Source organism: Panthera pardus, unplaced genomic scaffold (assembly GCF_024362965.1).
Source record: "Panthera pardus isolate Hobbes unplaced genomic scaffold, ASM2436296v1 HiC_scaffold_3, whole genome shotgun sequence".
Classification (NCBI taxonomy): domain Eukaryota; kingdom Metazoa; phylum Chordata; class Mammalia; order Carnivora; family Felidae; genus Panthera; species Panthera pardus.
The window spans coordinates 38,550,467-38,567,813 of record NW_026526876.1 but is presented as its reverse complement, the minus strand read 5'-3'; the positions used below and the strand labels follow the sequence as shown (position 1 = coordinate 38,567,813).

At 58.4% G+C, this 17,347-nt stretch overlaps 1 protein-coding gene across 1 annotated transcript; it reads right to left on the bottom strand.

Moving 5' to 3' along the window:
• Window positions 1-197: 197 nt before the first annotated feature.
• PDK2 (pyruvate dehydrogenase kinase 2) lies at window positions 198-16,055 on the bottom strand. Its single transcript, XM_019415818.2, has 11 exons — window positions 15,811-16,055; window positions 13,782-13,923; window positions 7,017-7,088; window positions 6,438-6,622; window positions 5,828-5,917; window positions 5,534-5,611; window positions 3,063-3,139; window positions 2,872-2,970; window positions 2,600-2,707; window positions 1,860-1,973; window positions 198-1,280 (listed from the first exon to the last, which is right to left on the bottom strand). The coding sequence occupies exons 1-11, from the start codon at window positions 15,926-15,928 to the stop codon at window positions 1,140-1,142; spliced, it is 1,224 nt and encodes a 407-aa protein (XP_019271363.1). The 5' UTR covers window positions 15,929-16,055; the 3' UTR covers window positions 198-1,139.
• Window positions 16,056-17,347: the final 1,292 nt, after the last annotated feature.

Here is a 17,347-nt window from a genome sequence, read left to right as displayed (position 1 = left end):
CAGGCGTTGTACTGTCGGGCGTTCTGAACGGATGGCTTTGCCTGGTGCTGTGCTCGTGGTAGACACTGAGTCATGCCCTGGGCCGGGTGTCCTGAGCGCGTCATACGGTAGTCACAGGGACCGCAGTGTCTGCGTGTGTTGTTTATGCATGTGGATCTCCTTCCCCCCCAGCCCAGGAAAGCAGCCAGGACACGGTCTCATTCAATCTCCTCTTTACTGTGGATGTCACGGTCATCATCACAGCCACTAGGAGGGACACACAACTTTAACCCCCTGTGTGCTAAGGGGAAGGGTGGGGGCTTTCGGGGCTATAAAACTAGCTATGCACATAGAGCATTCTAGGGAGAAAGCCACCCCAAGCACCTGCGTGTCCAGGCACAGTGGGAGGTGGGGTCTGGAGCTCAGGTGGAACCGTGTGGGTGTGGGGCCGGCAGGTGGGTGTGTGCATGTGAGGACATGCCAGGGAAGGGCTTGGGAGGTGCCTGAGGGGCTCTGAGAAGCTTGGCTGAGGGCACCTGATCTCTGGGGCCTCCCAGGGTCTCCCACTTTAAGGGTGAGCCCTGGGTGAGAACTCCCGCCTCCTAACCTTGACCTTCAAAGCTCCGGGTGGAGGGAGGCGCTGTCGGACCAGGTCCCCAGCCAGGGGCCCAAGGGTGCAACCCCCTTTCTCCACCCGGGGACGCCTGGCTCCTTCCCAATGCTGACGCTGGACGAGGGCCAGGGTGCCTGCACGGGCTGGGGGAGGAGGAGAAGGCAAGCAGGGTGTCCACTTGGAAGGTCAGGGCCGTGGAGGGCAGTGAGGGGGACCCAGGACCCCTGGCAGCAAAGTGGCAGCCCTGGTCTCAGAAGGAGGACTGCCATGGAAATAGCTCTGGGACACCCCATCAGGATGGAGACGGTCCCCCGTCCTCAGGCATCGCCCACCGAGCCTGAACACCAGGGAGACTACTTAGGGGTCTCCGTGGAGACAGGGATTGGCACTTAGGGGCCCCCCACGGACTGGTCACCATGATTTCCACAGAGACAGAAGCTGGTCATCAGGGAGAGCCTCCCCCCCACCTGGGGGGGGGCTGGGGAGGGTCACCGTGGTGGCCAGTCCCAGAGACAGCAGTCTCAGGTGCAGGGGAGCGAGGCGGCCCCTAGCTGACACGGTAGGTGGACGTGTTCTTGGGCTCCGTGCTGGGCACACACCAGTCGCCCGCCTCCTGGATGGTCTGGTAGTGACGCCAGGCTGACTTGTTGTAGACGGGCAGGCGTTCCACGGAGTCCGTGGACAGGGCCTGGAGAGCACTAGGGTCAGCTCGTCCCGCTTCCCAGCGCCTCACCCACTCCTCAGGAGATCGCCCTTTCCCCCCCGGGTGGGTTGTGGTGGCCTCTGAACGTGACCATGTCTGAGTCAGCCCAGCCAGGTGCCAGACACTGGCTGAGACAACTGACCCTGGCCCACAAAGACCCACGAAAGGACCTGTCCCTTCTGTGCCTTGCTCCTGCCCATTCAGGGTGGCTGCTCACTGAAAGGGTCAGGGAGGCAGAGGGAGGGTAGGCTGTGACCTTGAACAGGGTCACGGACGCTGGGCCTCAGTCTCTTCCTGAGCTGAATGACAAGTTCTCTATGGTACGCCCCTTCCTCCTGGGTGTAAGAAGTCAAAGGCCCCCAGAACAGGGGTCTTGGTCATAGACCGTGGACTTCCTTAAATTGCCTGCCGGGTTGGGAATGCCTGGGGGTTGGGGAACTATAGCTTTGCTCTGATTCTCGGTCTGGAATGGGGAGAGGACTGGGGGGATGGAGAAGAAACCCAACAGCAGGCCGACACGCCAGGAAACCCCACAAGCCGGGCCCTGCGGTCTAGGAGCCTCACCTTGAGGTAGATGACAGCATCGGTCCCAAAGCCCTCCATGGAGAAGAGCTGCAGGTCTCCCTGGAAGTACTTGGCATAGAGGCGGGAAATGGGGAGCCCGTACCCGAAGCCAGCCTACAAGGGGGCAGCAAGGGAGCGTGATGCGGAGGCTGGTGCTGGGCCTCCTGGAGCTGCAGGGACCCATGTGCCGAGTTGGGGTTAGGGCCAGGGGATTCCCAGGAGCCCCCAGGGGTGAGGGAAATGGGTCTGGTGGAGCCAGAGAGGCTGAGCCGTCTCAGCTGGGGTTGGTAGGAAGCAGGGGAGGCAGAGGAGCTCGGCCCTGGGAGCCAGTGGGTCTGGACAGGTCCAGGGCTCCCTCCCGTTCCCACACCTCCTGCTCTGCTGGGAAGGCAGGGCGGTGCTGGAGAGTGAACAGAGCAGAGAGAGAGGCAGTAACTTCGTGGGGCCCTAGTGTGAGAGGGAGAATTGAGGAAAGGTGACAGACAGATACCTGCAGGTCAGGTCAGAAGGCAGCCACAGGCTGGGGGTAGGGGGGAGGGAGTGGGAGAGGTGCCCTCCCCCGCACCCCAACTCCCCAGACTGGGAAAGGTGACTGACACCACACACAGCCATACAAGAACAAAGACCACGGGAATCGAGGAGGCAAGTGATGGGGACAGTGACTGTTTGATGAGGTGAAAAGACAGGCACTCTTTAGGAAGTGGGGGCGGGGGGGGGGGACTGGAGAGAAGCCGTCTCACCAGCGGGGTCCCTCCAGTGCCTGGCTGGGGGGTGGGGGCTGTGGAGTACATGTAGCTGAAGAGTCGCTCGATCTTCCTCAGGGGGACTCCTCCACCCCGGTCACTCATCTGGGGGAGACGGATATGTCGTCAGTGCTCACGCCGCCCACACCCTGACACCCCTGACCCTCTCTTGGTCGTCCCCATCCCCAGGGTCTTCTCTGAGCCCATCTCATGGTGGGAGGGAAGTTCCCACCCCGCTGTCCTCCGGCCCCAAACCAAGAGCCACATACTTTGATGGACAGATCTTCCTCACCCAAGGCCACCATGACCTTGATAGGTGGGAGGACAAGGCTGGACTCGTGGCTTTCCACAGTTGCGCGCATGGCATTCTGTGACGGGAAAGGGGGAAGTGATGAGTGGGAGCAGCCTGGCCCAACCACCCCCAACCCCACAGAGGGAGGGCCATCCCCCGCCCCCTTACCTTGAAGAGTTCAAAAAGCATGTGGTAGAGGTGGGAGGGGACATAGACCATGTGAATTGGCTGTTTGGAGTTGGAGGCTGCGGGGAAAGTCAAGACCAAGGATCAGAAAACTGTCGAGAGGTCACCATTCTGCATTCATTCACTCAGCACCTAGGACCCAGCACTCAACCACCCATCTATCGTCCAACCATCTGCTGGGCCACCCATCCGGCAATTGTTCATCTATTCATACGGTATCCATCCATTATAAGATGTCCGTCCATCCATCTGTTCATCCATCCATCCAACCACTGATGTTTAACGGTCAACATTTATGAATTCCTCCAACTACCCATCCAGTGTCCATTCAACCGTCCAACTGTCCCTCAACTACGCATCTATTCAAACATCTATCCTTCTCAGTTATCCATGCATTCAGAGGGTACAGATCCATCCTGCTCTTGATCCACTGTTTATCGAGCCACCCATCCATTCAAGAAGTATCTATCCATCCTATATCCAGCCTCCTAGCATTCACCCGGACACCGGAATCCCTGGGAGTTTTTTTTTTTTTTTAATGTTTATTTATTTTTGAGAGAGAGACAGAGCACAAGTGGGGGAGGGGCAGAGAGAGAGGGAGACAACAGAATCCGAAGCAGGCTCCAGGCTCCGAGCTGTCAGCACAGAGCCCGATGCGGGGCTCGAACCCACAAACCACCAGATCATGACCTGGGCCGAAGTTGGATGTTTAACTGACTGAGCCACCCAGCGGCGCCCCCTGGAGAGATTTTTTAATCCAGTGGGGGGAGGGGAGAGGTGCTGCGCATGACTCTTAGAGCAGCACTCTGCCCCTCAAGAATCGCTCTGGCCTGGAGAGTTTCTTGGTGGTAGGGACCGGTGTCTTTTCCAGGTACCTGGCACAGAGCTTTGTAGCAGGAACTCAAAAAGTGTGCGGTGGATTAAGGAATGAAGGAATCCCAGGCCCTGCGCTGGGCAGTGGGGCATAAAGTTGAATAAAATTCAGCCCTACCATCTTGGAAATTCAAGTCTGGACAAACACACAACTGACTTTCACATTGGGTGTGGTACCCAGAGCTATGTGCCAGGCCCTGAACTTGACTCCAGGGATACTGAACTAAAGTAGCCTGTCTCTGCCCTTCTATCTTTGTCCCCAAGGAATTCAAACAGAGGTAGGTGGGTGCCTAACCATGTTTTCTAGGAGGTGCAGGAAGGCTTTTCCAAGGACCTGAACTTGAACTGGGCCTTAAGGATGTGGGCAGCATGACTTCCAGGCATGAAATACCTACCTAGGTTTCTGGAACCCAGGTAGGGGGCGGCTAAGGAGCAGGTGGGGGAGGGGAAGGGTAGAGAAACTTCCAGATCCCTGATCGCCCTTTCTCCTATGCCCCTGATTCATCAGCAGGTCCTGGCCTCTCTATTTCTTTTTATCAAATCTACCCTCTTTTTTTCGTCTCTGCTGCCTTGCCCTCCCGTGGATTCCTGCAGTGACCTCCTAACCGGTCTTCCTGAGGTCTCACTCACCCCCTCCAACCTCTAAATATCTTCACAACGTAAGTGAGACCCTGGCATCGCTGTGTTTCAAATCCTCCGATGGGCTTCCCGGGAAGCTGCACCCAAAATCCCAGCTCCTGTCTGTGGCCATGGGCCCTGCGTGCCCTGGCCTCTGTCTCCAACCCCTTCCCGCCCATCTCCCAGCCCACTCACTGGTCCTGCTGGTCCCTGACCACCCCATCCAAAGTAGGACCCTTGCAGCCACCTTCTCGTATCCCCTCTTGCCTTCCTCTTTTGGTAATAGACACCCCCTCCCCCAAAGTTTTAACGGGCACATGGCTGCCCAGCTAGACTGAATTCCTAGGCTCCCTGGCAGCCGGGCATGGCCAGGTGACTTAGGGGAGTGACTGTCCACCCCCTGAGCCCTGCCTTCGACATCTTCTTCCCCTTCTCCAGCTGGAACTGAGACCTCAGGGTGGGTGGCCAGCTCTGACTGCTCTGCCCCAGGGGCTGGAGAGGGGGAAGCCTCTCTTTTAATTAAGCCACTGTTGTCTGGATTCTGGAAGGGCAGCCAAATTGATACCCTATCAAATACACCGCTCCTCGCCATCGCTGTCATGTGACCTCATCTTGCTTCCTCCCCATCACTTGTCACCATCTGAAATTAGCTTGTTTATTATTTGTTCACTGGCTAACACCCAGCACCAAGAACGTAGCCTCCACGAGAACAGAGTGCCTCGTCTGGCGTGTTTACGGCCTAATAAGTGCTTAATATAAATTAGTAATTATACTGCTAATAATAAGTCAATACTAGCTCTGCTTCTGCCCCATCCAGTGCTTTTCCTCCCCCCCCCCCCCCCCCCCCAGGTCTTTTCCTGACTCTCTCATATCACCTTCTACTCTGGAGCCCTTAGACAAACACACACACACACACACACACACACACACACACACACACACACACAGCCTTGTTCACTCACTATTGATCTCTTGGATCTCCAAGTCAGGGGAGGCCATGTAGTACTTGTCACACAGGAGCTTGGCCATATCATAGGCATCTGAGAGAAGAGAAGGGCCATTTAGGGAATGGGGCGGTGCCAGCAGGCAGCCGGCCCTCTTGGCACTGGCTTGGGGGGGTGGGTGGGCATCGCTAACATTACATCCAAGGGGACGAGGCCCCCACCCGCCAGGGAATGGCTCAGCCTCTGGCCATGTGGCCTGAAGGGGGTCTCTGGGGCTCCTCTGTGTGGGCCAGCACGGTGGGGACAGCTTACCCTTCACCACCTCGGAAACGTTGCAGTTGGGGTCGATGCTGCCAATGTGTTTGGGGTGGGCCGGGTTGGTGCTGCCGTCAAAAATCAGGGCTGTAGGCAGGAAGGAAGGCTGCTGTCCGTGGGGCTCCCCTCCTGCCCCCAGGGCTCTCTGACTCCACCCCTACGCTTAACACCTCTCCCCCCCACCTCCTCCCCGTCTGGACTGTTTGCAGACCTGAAGTCTGCTCAGAGAGCCTCCTCCCCCACACAGCCCACATTACATTTCTTCCTCCTTCTGCTACACCACTTACAAAAGTGATTTTCCCCGTCCCGCATCAGAAATGCTCTGAGCATGAGGAACTCATTTGATTTTCAACTGGTTACAATCTCTCAACAGTCACAGTGAATACTTTGGGACTGGGAGACTCGGAACAGCAAACTGTTGCCGGAAGTACTAGAGAGGGTTTTGACGGATACCACACGGGACAGTGTGTAGGGAGGGAACATGATTTTGCATCCTACAAACACGGAGAACAACACGCCTCATTGCTGCCGTGTTCCTTCTCCGCCGTGGAGCCAGGATCCCTCTTTCGGGTCCTGAGCCACCTCCCCCAGCCCCCCCCCTGCTCACTGTGCTGGTTGATGAGCATGCGGATGGAGATGCGGCTGAGGTAGAAGCGGTCCAGGAAGTACTGGATGTTCTGGTTGGAGACCGGGTCGTCGCCGTAGGTGTCCTTGTACTCCAGCACGCCCTGCGCCATGGTGGGCACCACGTCGTTGTGGCGGTTCCGGATGGTGATCAGGGCATCGGTGAACCTGCAGGGCACGGCGGCTGTCGGCCCCCCGCCCTGTCCCGACCCTGGGGCCCCCTGGGGCTCCTCCCCACCTCTGACCTCCTCTCCCCGAGTCTTCATTCACTCGACGCTTCCCAACCTGACGGACACATGGTGCCTTCCCCACTGCTTCCCAAGCCTGCCCTGAATCTCCCACCGCCTGTCGGACAGCTGGGAACTCTTCACGGGCAGGGGCTCGGATCCCCCAACCAGACTCAGGGACACCGAGGCCAGGGGCCAACTCCCCCCTCAGACTAGATATCCTTGAGGACAGAGGTCATTTCTTCTATCCTCTTGGCATTTCTGCATCTGGGTTGTGACCCCGAGCCCCCTCACCTGCACCTGCCCTCCTGCCCCCGGTGGAGGCCCTCACTCACTGGCTCAGGGTACAATGGTCCTCGGGGTCTTTGTCCAGGAACTCCATGATGTCCAGGAGACTTTGGACATACCTGTGTGCAGTGGGGGAGGGGGGGACATGGCCTCAGCTCCAGGCCAGGCCTGGCCTGGCCCCCCTTCCCACCTGACAGCTGGCCCCATGCCTGCCCCGCCCCTACGGCGGGCGGCACCCGGACGGCACTGGTCGACAGGCCGCACCACACTTTTTCCCAATGCGTTTCATCTGTATGCGAGTCTCCCTGACAACACAGTAAGTTATGCAAGAGCATCTCTCATTTGCTGGTCCCCCATATAGCACCTTTGCTTTGGGATCTAAGAATGGCAGTCTCAGGAGGGCACTGGAGATCATCCCACGCCCGGGGCCTCATGGATTACGGACCAAGATTCTGCAGTGAGAGGAGGCTGGAGCAAGTCACTTAACCTCCCTGAGCGCCCCTTCACGGAAACCGACTGTAACATCTGACCCGTCGGGTTGCTGTTTCATCCCACGGGGCACGGCTGGCCAGCCCGGGGCATGTCGGAGCCCAGGCTCAGTGAGGATTATAGCCTAACACTCTGGGCTGGGCACAGGAGCCGTGCAGTCTGCCCAGGGGAGTGGATTTTGAAGGGCAGGTGGGAAGGACACAGGAGTGGGGCAGGCAGGCCCGGCCCTGGCCATGGGTGGGGCTGGAGCCCCCAGTGAGCCAGGAAAGCTCACTCCACTCCACAGGCCCGACAGGGGTACGTGGCCGCCTGCTGCTCCCATCCGCAGGCCTCGTTGGGAGGCCAATTTCCTCAGGATCTACAAAAGAGCTAGGTAACCGGGGGAGTGTTAGGAAGTCCTGAACTCGGGGCAGCAGGGGACCGGCCGGTGAAAGGGAGTCAGGCCCACCCGTGGCAGCAGAGGGTATCAACCCAGAGCCTGAGTCAACCTAGAGCCCCTGTGAGCCGGGACCCCCGCTGTGCCCCAGCTGACATGCGCAGTCCACAGGCTGTTCTCCTGGGGAAGGCCACCAAGCGGAGCCTCTCTGCGGGAGAAACGCTTCTAGCCAGCAGGAAGGGGCTGCCTGGGGCAGAGGGCTGTGGGGCCCAACAGTCTCTAGGAGAGGCCCCTCCGCAGCAGGAGCATTCCTTTGTTCACAGTGCTTTGACCTTGACAGGTATGACGAGCAGGAATTAGCCCCGTTTCACAGGTTCCTCAACTGAGGCCTGAAGCAGCCGTACAGCTGGGAGGTGGTGTAAGAGAAGACTCAAGCCTCGGGTACTCTTGCCACCCCGTAGGGCCGTCTGCTCAAAATGCTCACCTCCGTGTCCCCGCGGGTCCCTCTGTGCAGAATACCCTTCCCCCTTCACCTACCAACCGCTGTCTTCCCTCTCTTGCTTCAGACAGCGGAAGAGAGAGTGGGAGAGCTGGCTTGGGGGCTGGCTCTACTGAGTCGCCGTCCCGGCTTTCCCACTTCGTGGCTGTGTTGCCTGTGTAAGTCGTGCAGCCTCTCTGGGCCTGAGTTTCCGCCTCAGGAAAACGGAGGGTCTTGTACCTATGGCCATTGCTACCTTTCAGTGAGGGTCGAACGTGACCATTGGCCCAGCGCCTAGCACACGGTGAGCACTCTCTAGATGTGCGTCCTTGTCACGAGTGGAGGTTTAAATGTCGCGCTGGGCTTCAAATCCACGTCTGTCTGACTCCAAGTCCACACCGTGTGGCCAGCTGCCCGCCACCTACACGGGTCCTCACAGTGCTGGGGCCGATGTGATGGCGGCCGGCATTTCCAGGGGGCCAGGCTCGGACAGGGCTCGGCCCTGTGCTTGCCTGCTCCCCTACGTTAGCCTCCGCGTTAACCTGGGAGCTAGGTGCTCCTGCTGCACCCATTCCACAGATGAGGGGGCTACCGTGCAGAGCAGGGCCTCTCTCTCTCTCTCTCTCTCTCTCTCTCTCTCTCTCTCTCTCGCAGGCTGTGTGCCGCCAGATCCCTGTTCCGCCCCCTCACCGCCATGCCCAGGATGAGCTTCACGCTCAGGATTCTGGGAGGGCGAGGGGATCTGGGGAGAACACCTGCAAGGGTGCAAGGCTGGGGTAGGTAGAAGAGAGGAGGGGGAGGAAACCAGCTGGGGAGTGGAGCCCAGAACCCCTGGGTTAGAACCCCTGCCGGCCTGCCTCGCAGGGCCTTTCCTTCCGGGGAGTAGTCCTCCCCGGTGGACTCTCGGGAGGGGAGAGGAGAGGATGGGAAGGATTTTCCCAGAGGACCCCGGCCCCCGCCTGAAGCCTTGCAAGGTCTGCTGCACCGGATGTCACGATCGGGTCCTAAAGGGAGAGGCACCGGGGAAGGAGCGAGGCTCGCTGGCTCCCGTGCTGCCCCCCGCTCCGAGGGCCGGAGAAAAGAACTGGGCTCGGACCCGGGAGGCCCGAAAGCGGTGGTGCAACGACAGGCATGCCACTTCACTTCCAGGTTTATCCGCCCCCCCCCAAACCCATGGCCGGACAGAGCAGGCCCAGCCGGCAGCGGGGGCCCGACACAGCTGCCCTAGGGAAGGCCTGGGCCTGCCGACCTCAGCAAATCAGGCCCCGGGGCGCCTGCCTTCTGGGGCCTTCTAGCCTGCCCAGAGCTCTGGATTTGGGAGGCGGGGGAGGGGTGGGGGTGGCGGAATGTGTGGCGAGGTGGAGGGGGCGAGCGCACACCATGCAGTAACGTCCACAGCCGCTGGGAATAAGAAGTGTGAACGAGGCCGTGGCCATTTGAGGAGGGGGAGGTGACAGACCTGTCCTGCATCGTCCAGATGGAAGCTGCTCTGTGGAGGGGTGCTGGGTGCAGTCCCTGAGCCGGGCAGACTCGGGTCCTGGGGCTACAGAAGCCACTGAGCCGCTCAGGTCCCCGGCTATAAAGTGGGGTTCACAGCAATAGCACTCTGAGGTTCTCAGTCTCAACTCTGATCCTGGAAGGAGTGGGTGAGGGGGTCGGTGACGATTTGGCCCCAGCCCCAGCCCCATGCCTGGGGTACGGCGGGCCCTGGGTTCTCAAGGGCCGTGGTTCCTGTAGGGTTGGGGTGCGGGGTCTACACCTCACTGACGGGCAAGGGAGGTTCATGAGAAGGTGCTGGCCATACGGCCCCCGGCCCCTTTCCCTGCCACCCCTTGGTGGCAGGAGATTCTTAACCTCACTTCACCCCCTACCTTCTGGAAGCACACGCCTACCAGCGCCACGCCCTCCTCCTTGGGCTGGCTTTCTCTCCTGCTCCGTGCTCAGCATCCCTAGGCGGCACACGTTCCGATAAGGGGAGCCCTACTGTCTGTGGAGGACTCGCTTCGTGAGTGTGGAAACCTCTGATCCACGTCGCTCCCCCCCCCCCCCCAGCCAAACACAGCACTCTTCCCCTCCCCTCATGAACGCAGCCACCAGGTCACACGGCCGCCGCTGGAGTCCCGGCTCTCTCACCAGCAGCCTGAGTGATCTCACACCTGTGTCTTCACCTCTCTGAACCTCAGCCTGCTCATCTATGAAATGGAGATAAAAACAAGGCCTCCTTCCTCGGGCGGTCGGGAGCACTAAGTGCGGGAACACACGGACATGCCTAGTTCCTGATGCACAGCAGGCCCTCTGGGTCTGTTTGCTTTGGTCATTGCCATCACTATTATTACCACATTGTCTAAGAGAACCTCGGCCACAGTCACAGATCTTTGGCCTGGAGGGACTGCCGCCCCGGAGCTCGGGGCATCTAACGGTGGCATCTACCCTTAGAAGCGGGATGGATCCCCATTTTACGGGGGAGGAAGCCGAGGCTCAGGGAGGCCAGAGCCTTGCCAAGGGTGAAGGGTCCAGCAAGCAGCAAAGCCAAGCCTCAAAGTCAAGTGTGCTGACACCGACACCAACGACCAGGGCTTTCTACTCTCTTCCAGTCGCTTCCAAAACAGGTGCCCTCTGCACCAGGTCTGTCTGGTTGAAACAATTTATCAGGTTTATTTAAAACCAGGACTGCTCAGCTTGTCCACATTGACCCTCCGCCCTTGCCTAGACTCTCTCGGCAGCTGAGAAACTCGCTAGCTATCGCCACATCTTAGCACCACTGCCTCTGATCGCATTTGTACAGGCCTCTCCCATTTCCCAAGGGACGGCATTTCCTCCCTACCCATCAGACTCTGAGGACAGTGGCCCTCCTGCCAGGCTCCTTGGTATGTTGTCCCCCTGCTGTCGTGCGAACCCTGCCCACCTCCACCTCTGCATCCAAGCTCCTGGAGGAGGTATGCACTCTCTCACAGGCAGCCACCTCGTCCCCATCGGAAAGTCCTTCCTCCCCTCAGACTTCAGCTTCTCTTGCTGCGGCCGATGCCCGTTCTCTGGAAAAAAAACCTCAGCAGGCTTCTCTTCAGTGCACCGGGACACTCACTCTAGCAATCCCGTCGCCTGCTCTCCTGCGAGTTAAGTCATCCACCGGGAGGGGTTCTCTCTTGTCTAACTCCGCTCCCACCTTCTGTTGCTGGACGCCACTTCTAAGCTTTTGGGGAAGAAAAGCCAGGCCAAGCCCGCCCATGTGCAATTCATTTTCAGGAATGGCCTGGGCAGGAGCCTGGGGGCGTCACGGGCAGTTCAGCAGCTCCCTGCTCCCCTACACCCTGACATACATCCTCCGGCTCTCCTAGGAACATGGCGTCCCGGGAGGGGCACGAGAGGGCCTGTCTTGGAGTCAGGGACCTGCTGGAGAGGCAGTCAGCCAGTCAGCCGGGCAGAGCCGGAGGAGGAGGGGGGACCAGATGGCACCTTCTGTCTCCTCCCTGCGACTTCCACACGCCCCATGGTGGGAAATGCCGGCTGGCTCAGATGTCCTGCACCTCAGAGGGACAGGGCCCAGCGAGGGGTGACCTGGTGGGGCTATAGGAAGACCAGTTTCTGCCCTCCCCCCCAACCCCCCTTCACAGCTTGTATCCAAAGCACTACAGGCACAGAGTGAGGTCTCAGAGGCCTGCCTCTACACCTTGGCACTGGCAGTTCCAAGGCCTGGAATGCCCTTCCCTTCCTTCTAGTTCTAGGCTCACGGAGGCACCCTATAAGGCCCAGGGATGTATTGCCTCCGCTACGCGTCCATTTCAACTTCCCCACAACTTTCTGCTTCTTTTTCTAAACGTTTGTTAATTTTGAGAGAGAGGGAGAGCATGTGCATGCGAGGGAGAGGGGCAGAAAGAGAGAGGGAAAGCGAGAATCCCAAGTAGGCTCTGTGCCACCAGCGCAGAGGCCTGTGCGGGGCCGAAACCCCTGAACCGAGATCATGACCTGAGCCGAAATCGAGAGTCGCCCAATACGCTGAGCCACCCAGGCAGGTGCCCCTTCCCCACAACTTTCTGACTCAGTGTGCACCTTCGATGTGCCTGGCCTTGTGCACAAAACGCTTTCCTTACTGCGTCTCATTAAATTGGAGAAAGTCCTGCGTATGCCTATCCATGCGTAGCAAAAATGCTGGAAAGGCACCAATAAAACCTTATGAAACGCTACCAGTGTTTGGTTACGGGGTGGAGGGTATTTGGGTACGGGGTGGGCTGGCATTCTCTTCTAGCTGCCTTTTCGTGTTTTCCAAATGTCGAAGTGGACATGTTATACTTCTACAATGAGGAGAAAAACCTAACCGATGTTACTTTTGAATAATATTTTGGTTCTTGGGGGCGCCTGGGTGGCTCAGTCGGTTGAACGTCCGACTTCGGCTCAGGTCATGATCTCGCGGTGTGTGAGTTCGAGCCCCGCGTCGGGCTCCGTGCTGACGGCTTGGAGCCTGGAGCCTGCTTGGGATTCTGTGCCTCCCTCTCTCTGCCCCTTCTCTCGGTCTCTCAAAAATGAACCAACGTTAAAATTTTTTTTTTAATATTTTGGTTCTTAAGTAAAAGTAACTCTTCAGCAGCTCATTGCTCCCACCGCTACCTGTGGAGCTCTTAATTTACCCACTCTGCTCCCTACCAGATCACAGGCTCCCTGAGGGCAGTTGCTGCTGCTGTTTTCCCGTAACCAGCATGGCCCTGGGCTCACAGCAGGTGTGGACCCATGCTCCTGAATCCAACAGGGATCCACAGCCACATCACACCATTGCCAGAAGAGCTAGCAAAGGGCTTCTGCACAGGTACCACCAAAGACCAACAATGATTAACCACTTTCGTGCCCCTTACAAACTCCTGCTTGTTCTTCACGTGACTGGCCATTGATTGATGCCATCCAGTTACTTAACCTGGGACAGAGTTCTAGAGTGACCTTTGCTGAGGATTTCCCTCTGCTACTGCTACAACTTTTGGCCCTTGCCCCTCCAAAGTTCTTGGGGGTAGGTACTATGCCTGGGTCTGAGCGTTTCCCAACATCCAAAACAGTCTGGCTTGTAGCTTGGATTACATAATCTGAAAATTCGTTTCTTTCTGTTGCCCTGGCCCTACAATGTTGCCCCAGATAAATGTTACCCGGTAGGTGCTGGCTTTTCAGAACCAGGGCCAGTGGCGAATGGCGACATGAGCTTGGTTTGGGTTTTGGCTGCGAAAACGATTTCCCAGGGGGATCCTGGGTTTCCAGAGGAAGGAGAGTGGTTAAGTATAGGGATGGCCCACAGGCATGGAGGCTAGGAGCTTTATCTTGGCCTCGCATTCCACTTGACCTTGGGCAACTCTCTAGCCTCTTGGAGTCTCTGTGCTTCCCCACTGTCCCCACCTCCCTCAAGGCTGCTGGAAGCACAAAGACTCCATCTCTGAGCCCAGGGGCATCTGGCAGCGGCATGGGCAGTGGAGTGGGAGTGGCCAGGGGTCTCACCAGCTCTGGACCAGCTGTACCGAGGGCGTGCTCAGCACCCGGTCGGGAAGCAGGTTAATCTCTTTCATGATGTTGGCCAGGCGCACGGGCAGCTCCTGCCTCAGGAAGGTGAATGAGGTTTTCTCACAGGCATTGCTGGACCCTAGAGGGAGAGAGAGAGAGAGGGGAGCCCACCCAGCTGCAAACCACTGGAGTCACTGATCATCTCAGGGTCAGGTGGAAAAAAATCCTTCATTTCCTGAGAGTGCAGAGAAGTGACCAGGGGCACAAAGCAAAGCAGCTCTCCTAAGCCCCTGCACTGTTCTCACCTCCATACCACCCCTCCGAACCCTCTTCAAGCTTGCGTCCTCTCCCCAGCCCCCACTGACCCCTGCTTGCCTTCTACCACAGGGGACAGGGCCACTCCCAGGCACTCTTGGAGCCGCCTCTGGCCTAAGCGACCTCACTTTGTGTCTTTCTGTCTCACTTAGCAGAAGCTCCAACTGCAGAGTGGAGGGGGTGGGCTGGGGCTGATCCAGGTGGGCAGAGGAGCCCGGGAAAACCACCCCTTCCCGGGGCTGGAAATGGCCGAGGGGAGCTAAGCCTGGTCCATCGCAGCTGCAGGGGCCCAGCGTCATTGTGGGCCCAGTCTGTCCTCACCTAGGCTGGTCTTGATGACCACTGTAGAGTTGCTCCTGCATTAATGCCTGCCTGTGGGGCAAACAGGGCCCAGGCTTGGGAACCCAAATACCTTGGTCCTTGGTCTGGCTTCAAGATGAAGACCAAGTGATAGACTAAGGCCATGGCCTAGGGTCAGAAGACCTAGACTCGAGTCTAAGTTCTGCTCCCAACTCTGCCACCAAGGGCATGTCACCGTCCTTCTGAAGATCTGTTTCCCCCACTGTACTACAAGTGGACCCAACCCTACTATGAGCCCCACCTAGCCCATTTCTATAACTGGGGTCCAGTTTGGACCGGACAACTGCTGTGGCTGGGAATGGGCCCAGGAGGCTTTCCTACACGGGGACAGCTCGAACAGGGCAGGGGGACAGGCAGACAAGTCCTGGGGAACAGGGGCCCTGTGTCCTGGCTGCCACCTCCCCACCCCCTCCCATCGGTGACGCAGCTGTAACTTGAGCCAGGCACTGTCTCTTCAACTCTTGAGAGACCTGGGCATCCCCTCCTAATCCCCAGCTGGCACCACGGAAATACATGTAGACAGACAGGGCCCACACAATGCCTGTTTCGGTCGCCACACTGGCACAGCTTTGCTTCTGCTCCAGAGGCACCCCCAGGGTGCTGCTGGTGGGTGATCCTGGCCCAGAAACCTAGGGACAGCCAAGGCTGCAAGCCTCCTGACTCCACCTCATGGTGCCCCAGGCCTTGGCCCGGTTGGGGACAGGGAGCCAGGCCCAAACAGATTTGCTCTTCAAGTGTCCTTGCCCACTGGGACAGCTGGGGGCCAGCTCCTTCAGCGGGTAGAGGTATAGGGACCAGCGACCTCCCTCCTGTTGACACTTTCTGAAAGAGCCTGGGTCCCACCTGACCCCAGGGTGCCCAGCCCAGCCCAGGTCTTCTTCCAGATGGTTGCACCTCCCAATCCTGCCTTGTTACTGCCACCAGCATCCCCGCCCTATTTCCTCTCCAACTCCTACCCTTTGAGCCACTAGGGCAACCACCGTTAACCCTTTCTGTCTGGATATATGCCACTCCCTTCCTGCCCTAACATCATCGCCTCATTGCCTCTTACTCCAAGACCTATGGCAAAGCCCAGCAAGACACTGGACCCCTCCTTGTCAGTGCTCCCACTTCCCATTAACGAGCTAGTCCAGAGCTCTTCCCCAGGGCACCTTAACCCTTTCAGGGCCATCACGCCCCCCCCCCCTTTAACCCTTTCCTGCCTGGTACCCTTCCAAGCAACTTCGCTGTCACGCGAAGGAGGGCCTTTCTTCTCCTCCGCATTGATCCTTCAAGACCAGGGCTTCTTCACTTACCGCCCCCCGGCGCCCCGCGGGCCCCCGCGGCCAGCCGCCCCCCGCGCACTCCGTACCGAAGTCCAGAAACTGCTTCATGGACAGCGGGGACGGGGAGAACTTGCTGAAGTGTTCGATGTACTTGGGCGCCCCTGCCAGGGACGCATTTTTCAGCAGCGCGCGGACCCAGCGCATGGCGGCGGCGGCGGCGGCGGCGGCGGCGGCGGCAGCGGCCGCTGCTCGGGCTCGGGCTCCAGTCCCTCCGCGGGCAGCGCTGGCTCTAGCGGCGGCCCAGCCCGGCCCAGGGACTGGGGCCCGCGGTCTCCTCCCCGCCCCGGTCCCGGCAGTCCTCCAAGCCCCGGCCAATCGGCTCGTCGAGGTGCCCTGACGTCGCCAATGGCCGCTCACAAACAACCCCGGCAGAGCCAATCGCCTCTTGCCCCGGCACGTGGCTTCCCCTGGACCCGCCCCCTTAACCCGTCTCTGCTCGGCGAGGCCCGTTGTTTTCTTGGGTCGCACCGAGGGCCCGCCCCCCGAGCGTTGGTTCCGCCCTTTCCTCCTCCGGGCCAAGCCCCGCTTAACCCCTGCCTCCCCAGAGGTCCGTTATTCCTCCTTTCCACTTCCCTTCCCGCGCTCTCCCCGAATCTCCTTCGCTCGCCTCCCCTGAAATTATCCGGATAGTTTTCAACGAATCCCTTCCCTCCCAAAGGGACCTGTTTCACCCGCCCGGATCCGCATCTGCGCTCCCCGAGGGGGACGGTCTGGTGGGTTCCCAGGCCGGATGACAGTGACTTAGACTGGAAATGTTTGCAAACTTCGGGATCAAGATGCAAGCCCATGCTCACCCCTCGTACAGATTTGCCCCCACCCGCTTCCACAAAGATCCAAGCGGCTCGGGAAAAGGCGACACCCAGAGTCAAAACCCTAACGACTGGCGGCAGCAGAGGCAGCCGCTAGCATCGGCGCTATGAGTGCAGTTTACAAAACACTTATTTTATTATTCTCTACTCATTTGACTTGAGAAAGCGACCATCTTCGCACTGGGCTTCCTTAGAGAAAGGTCCTGGCAGGTGATCTGTGCTGGGGATTGGGGAGCCCTCCCTTCCCCAGTAGCCCTGAGCTCTCATAAGAACTTGGCGCCCCCTCTCGTGGTGGTACGTCCTGACCCCGCCTTGCCCCTTTGATGTTTTCACTCTTTCACTGTGTTCTTGGGCCCCACTGACCAAGTGCCCAATAGACTCTGGGCTTTGTGCTGGGAACAGGAAACACAGAAAGAATAAAGACGTAGTCTTTCCCCTTGATGGTTTCATTTCTCAGTTTGGGAGGTACCTGCTTAAGAAGTAAGTAGTTGCTATATAACAATGTATTACAGTCACCACCGAGCTATGTGGAAGGCTTCACAATGGCAGGGACTCTTAGCTGAACGAATAATAACCTATGTGCTGGGCACGGTTTGCATGCGTTATTTTATTTAATTCTCCAGATGGCTCGATTGTGCTATTATTATCCCCATTATATAAATGAGGAAACTGAGGCTCAGGGATCCTTCTCAAATGCAAATCTGAACTTGTTTTCTGTTGTTGTTTTTGTTTGTTTTTTTAGTTTTATTTATTG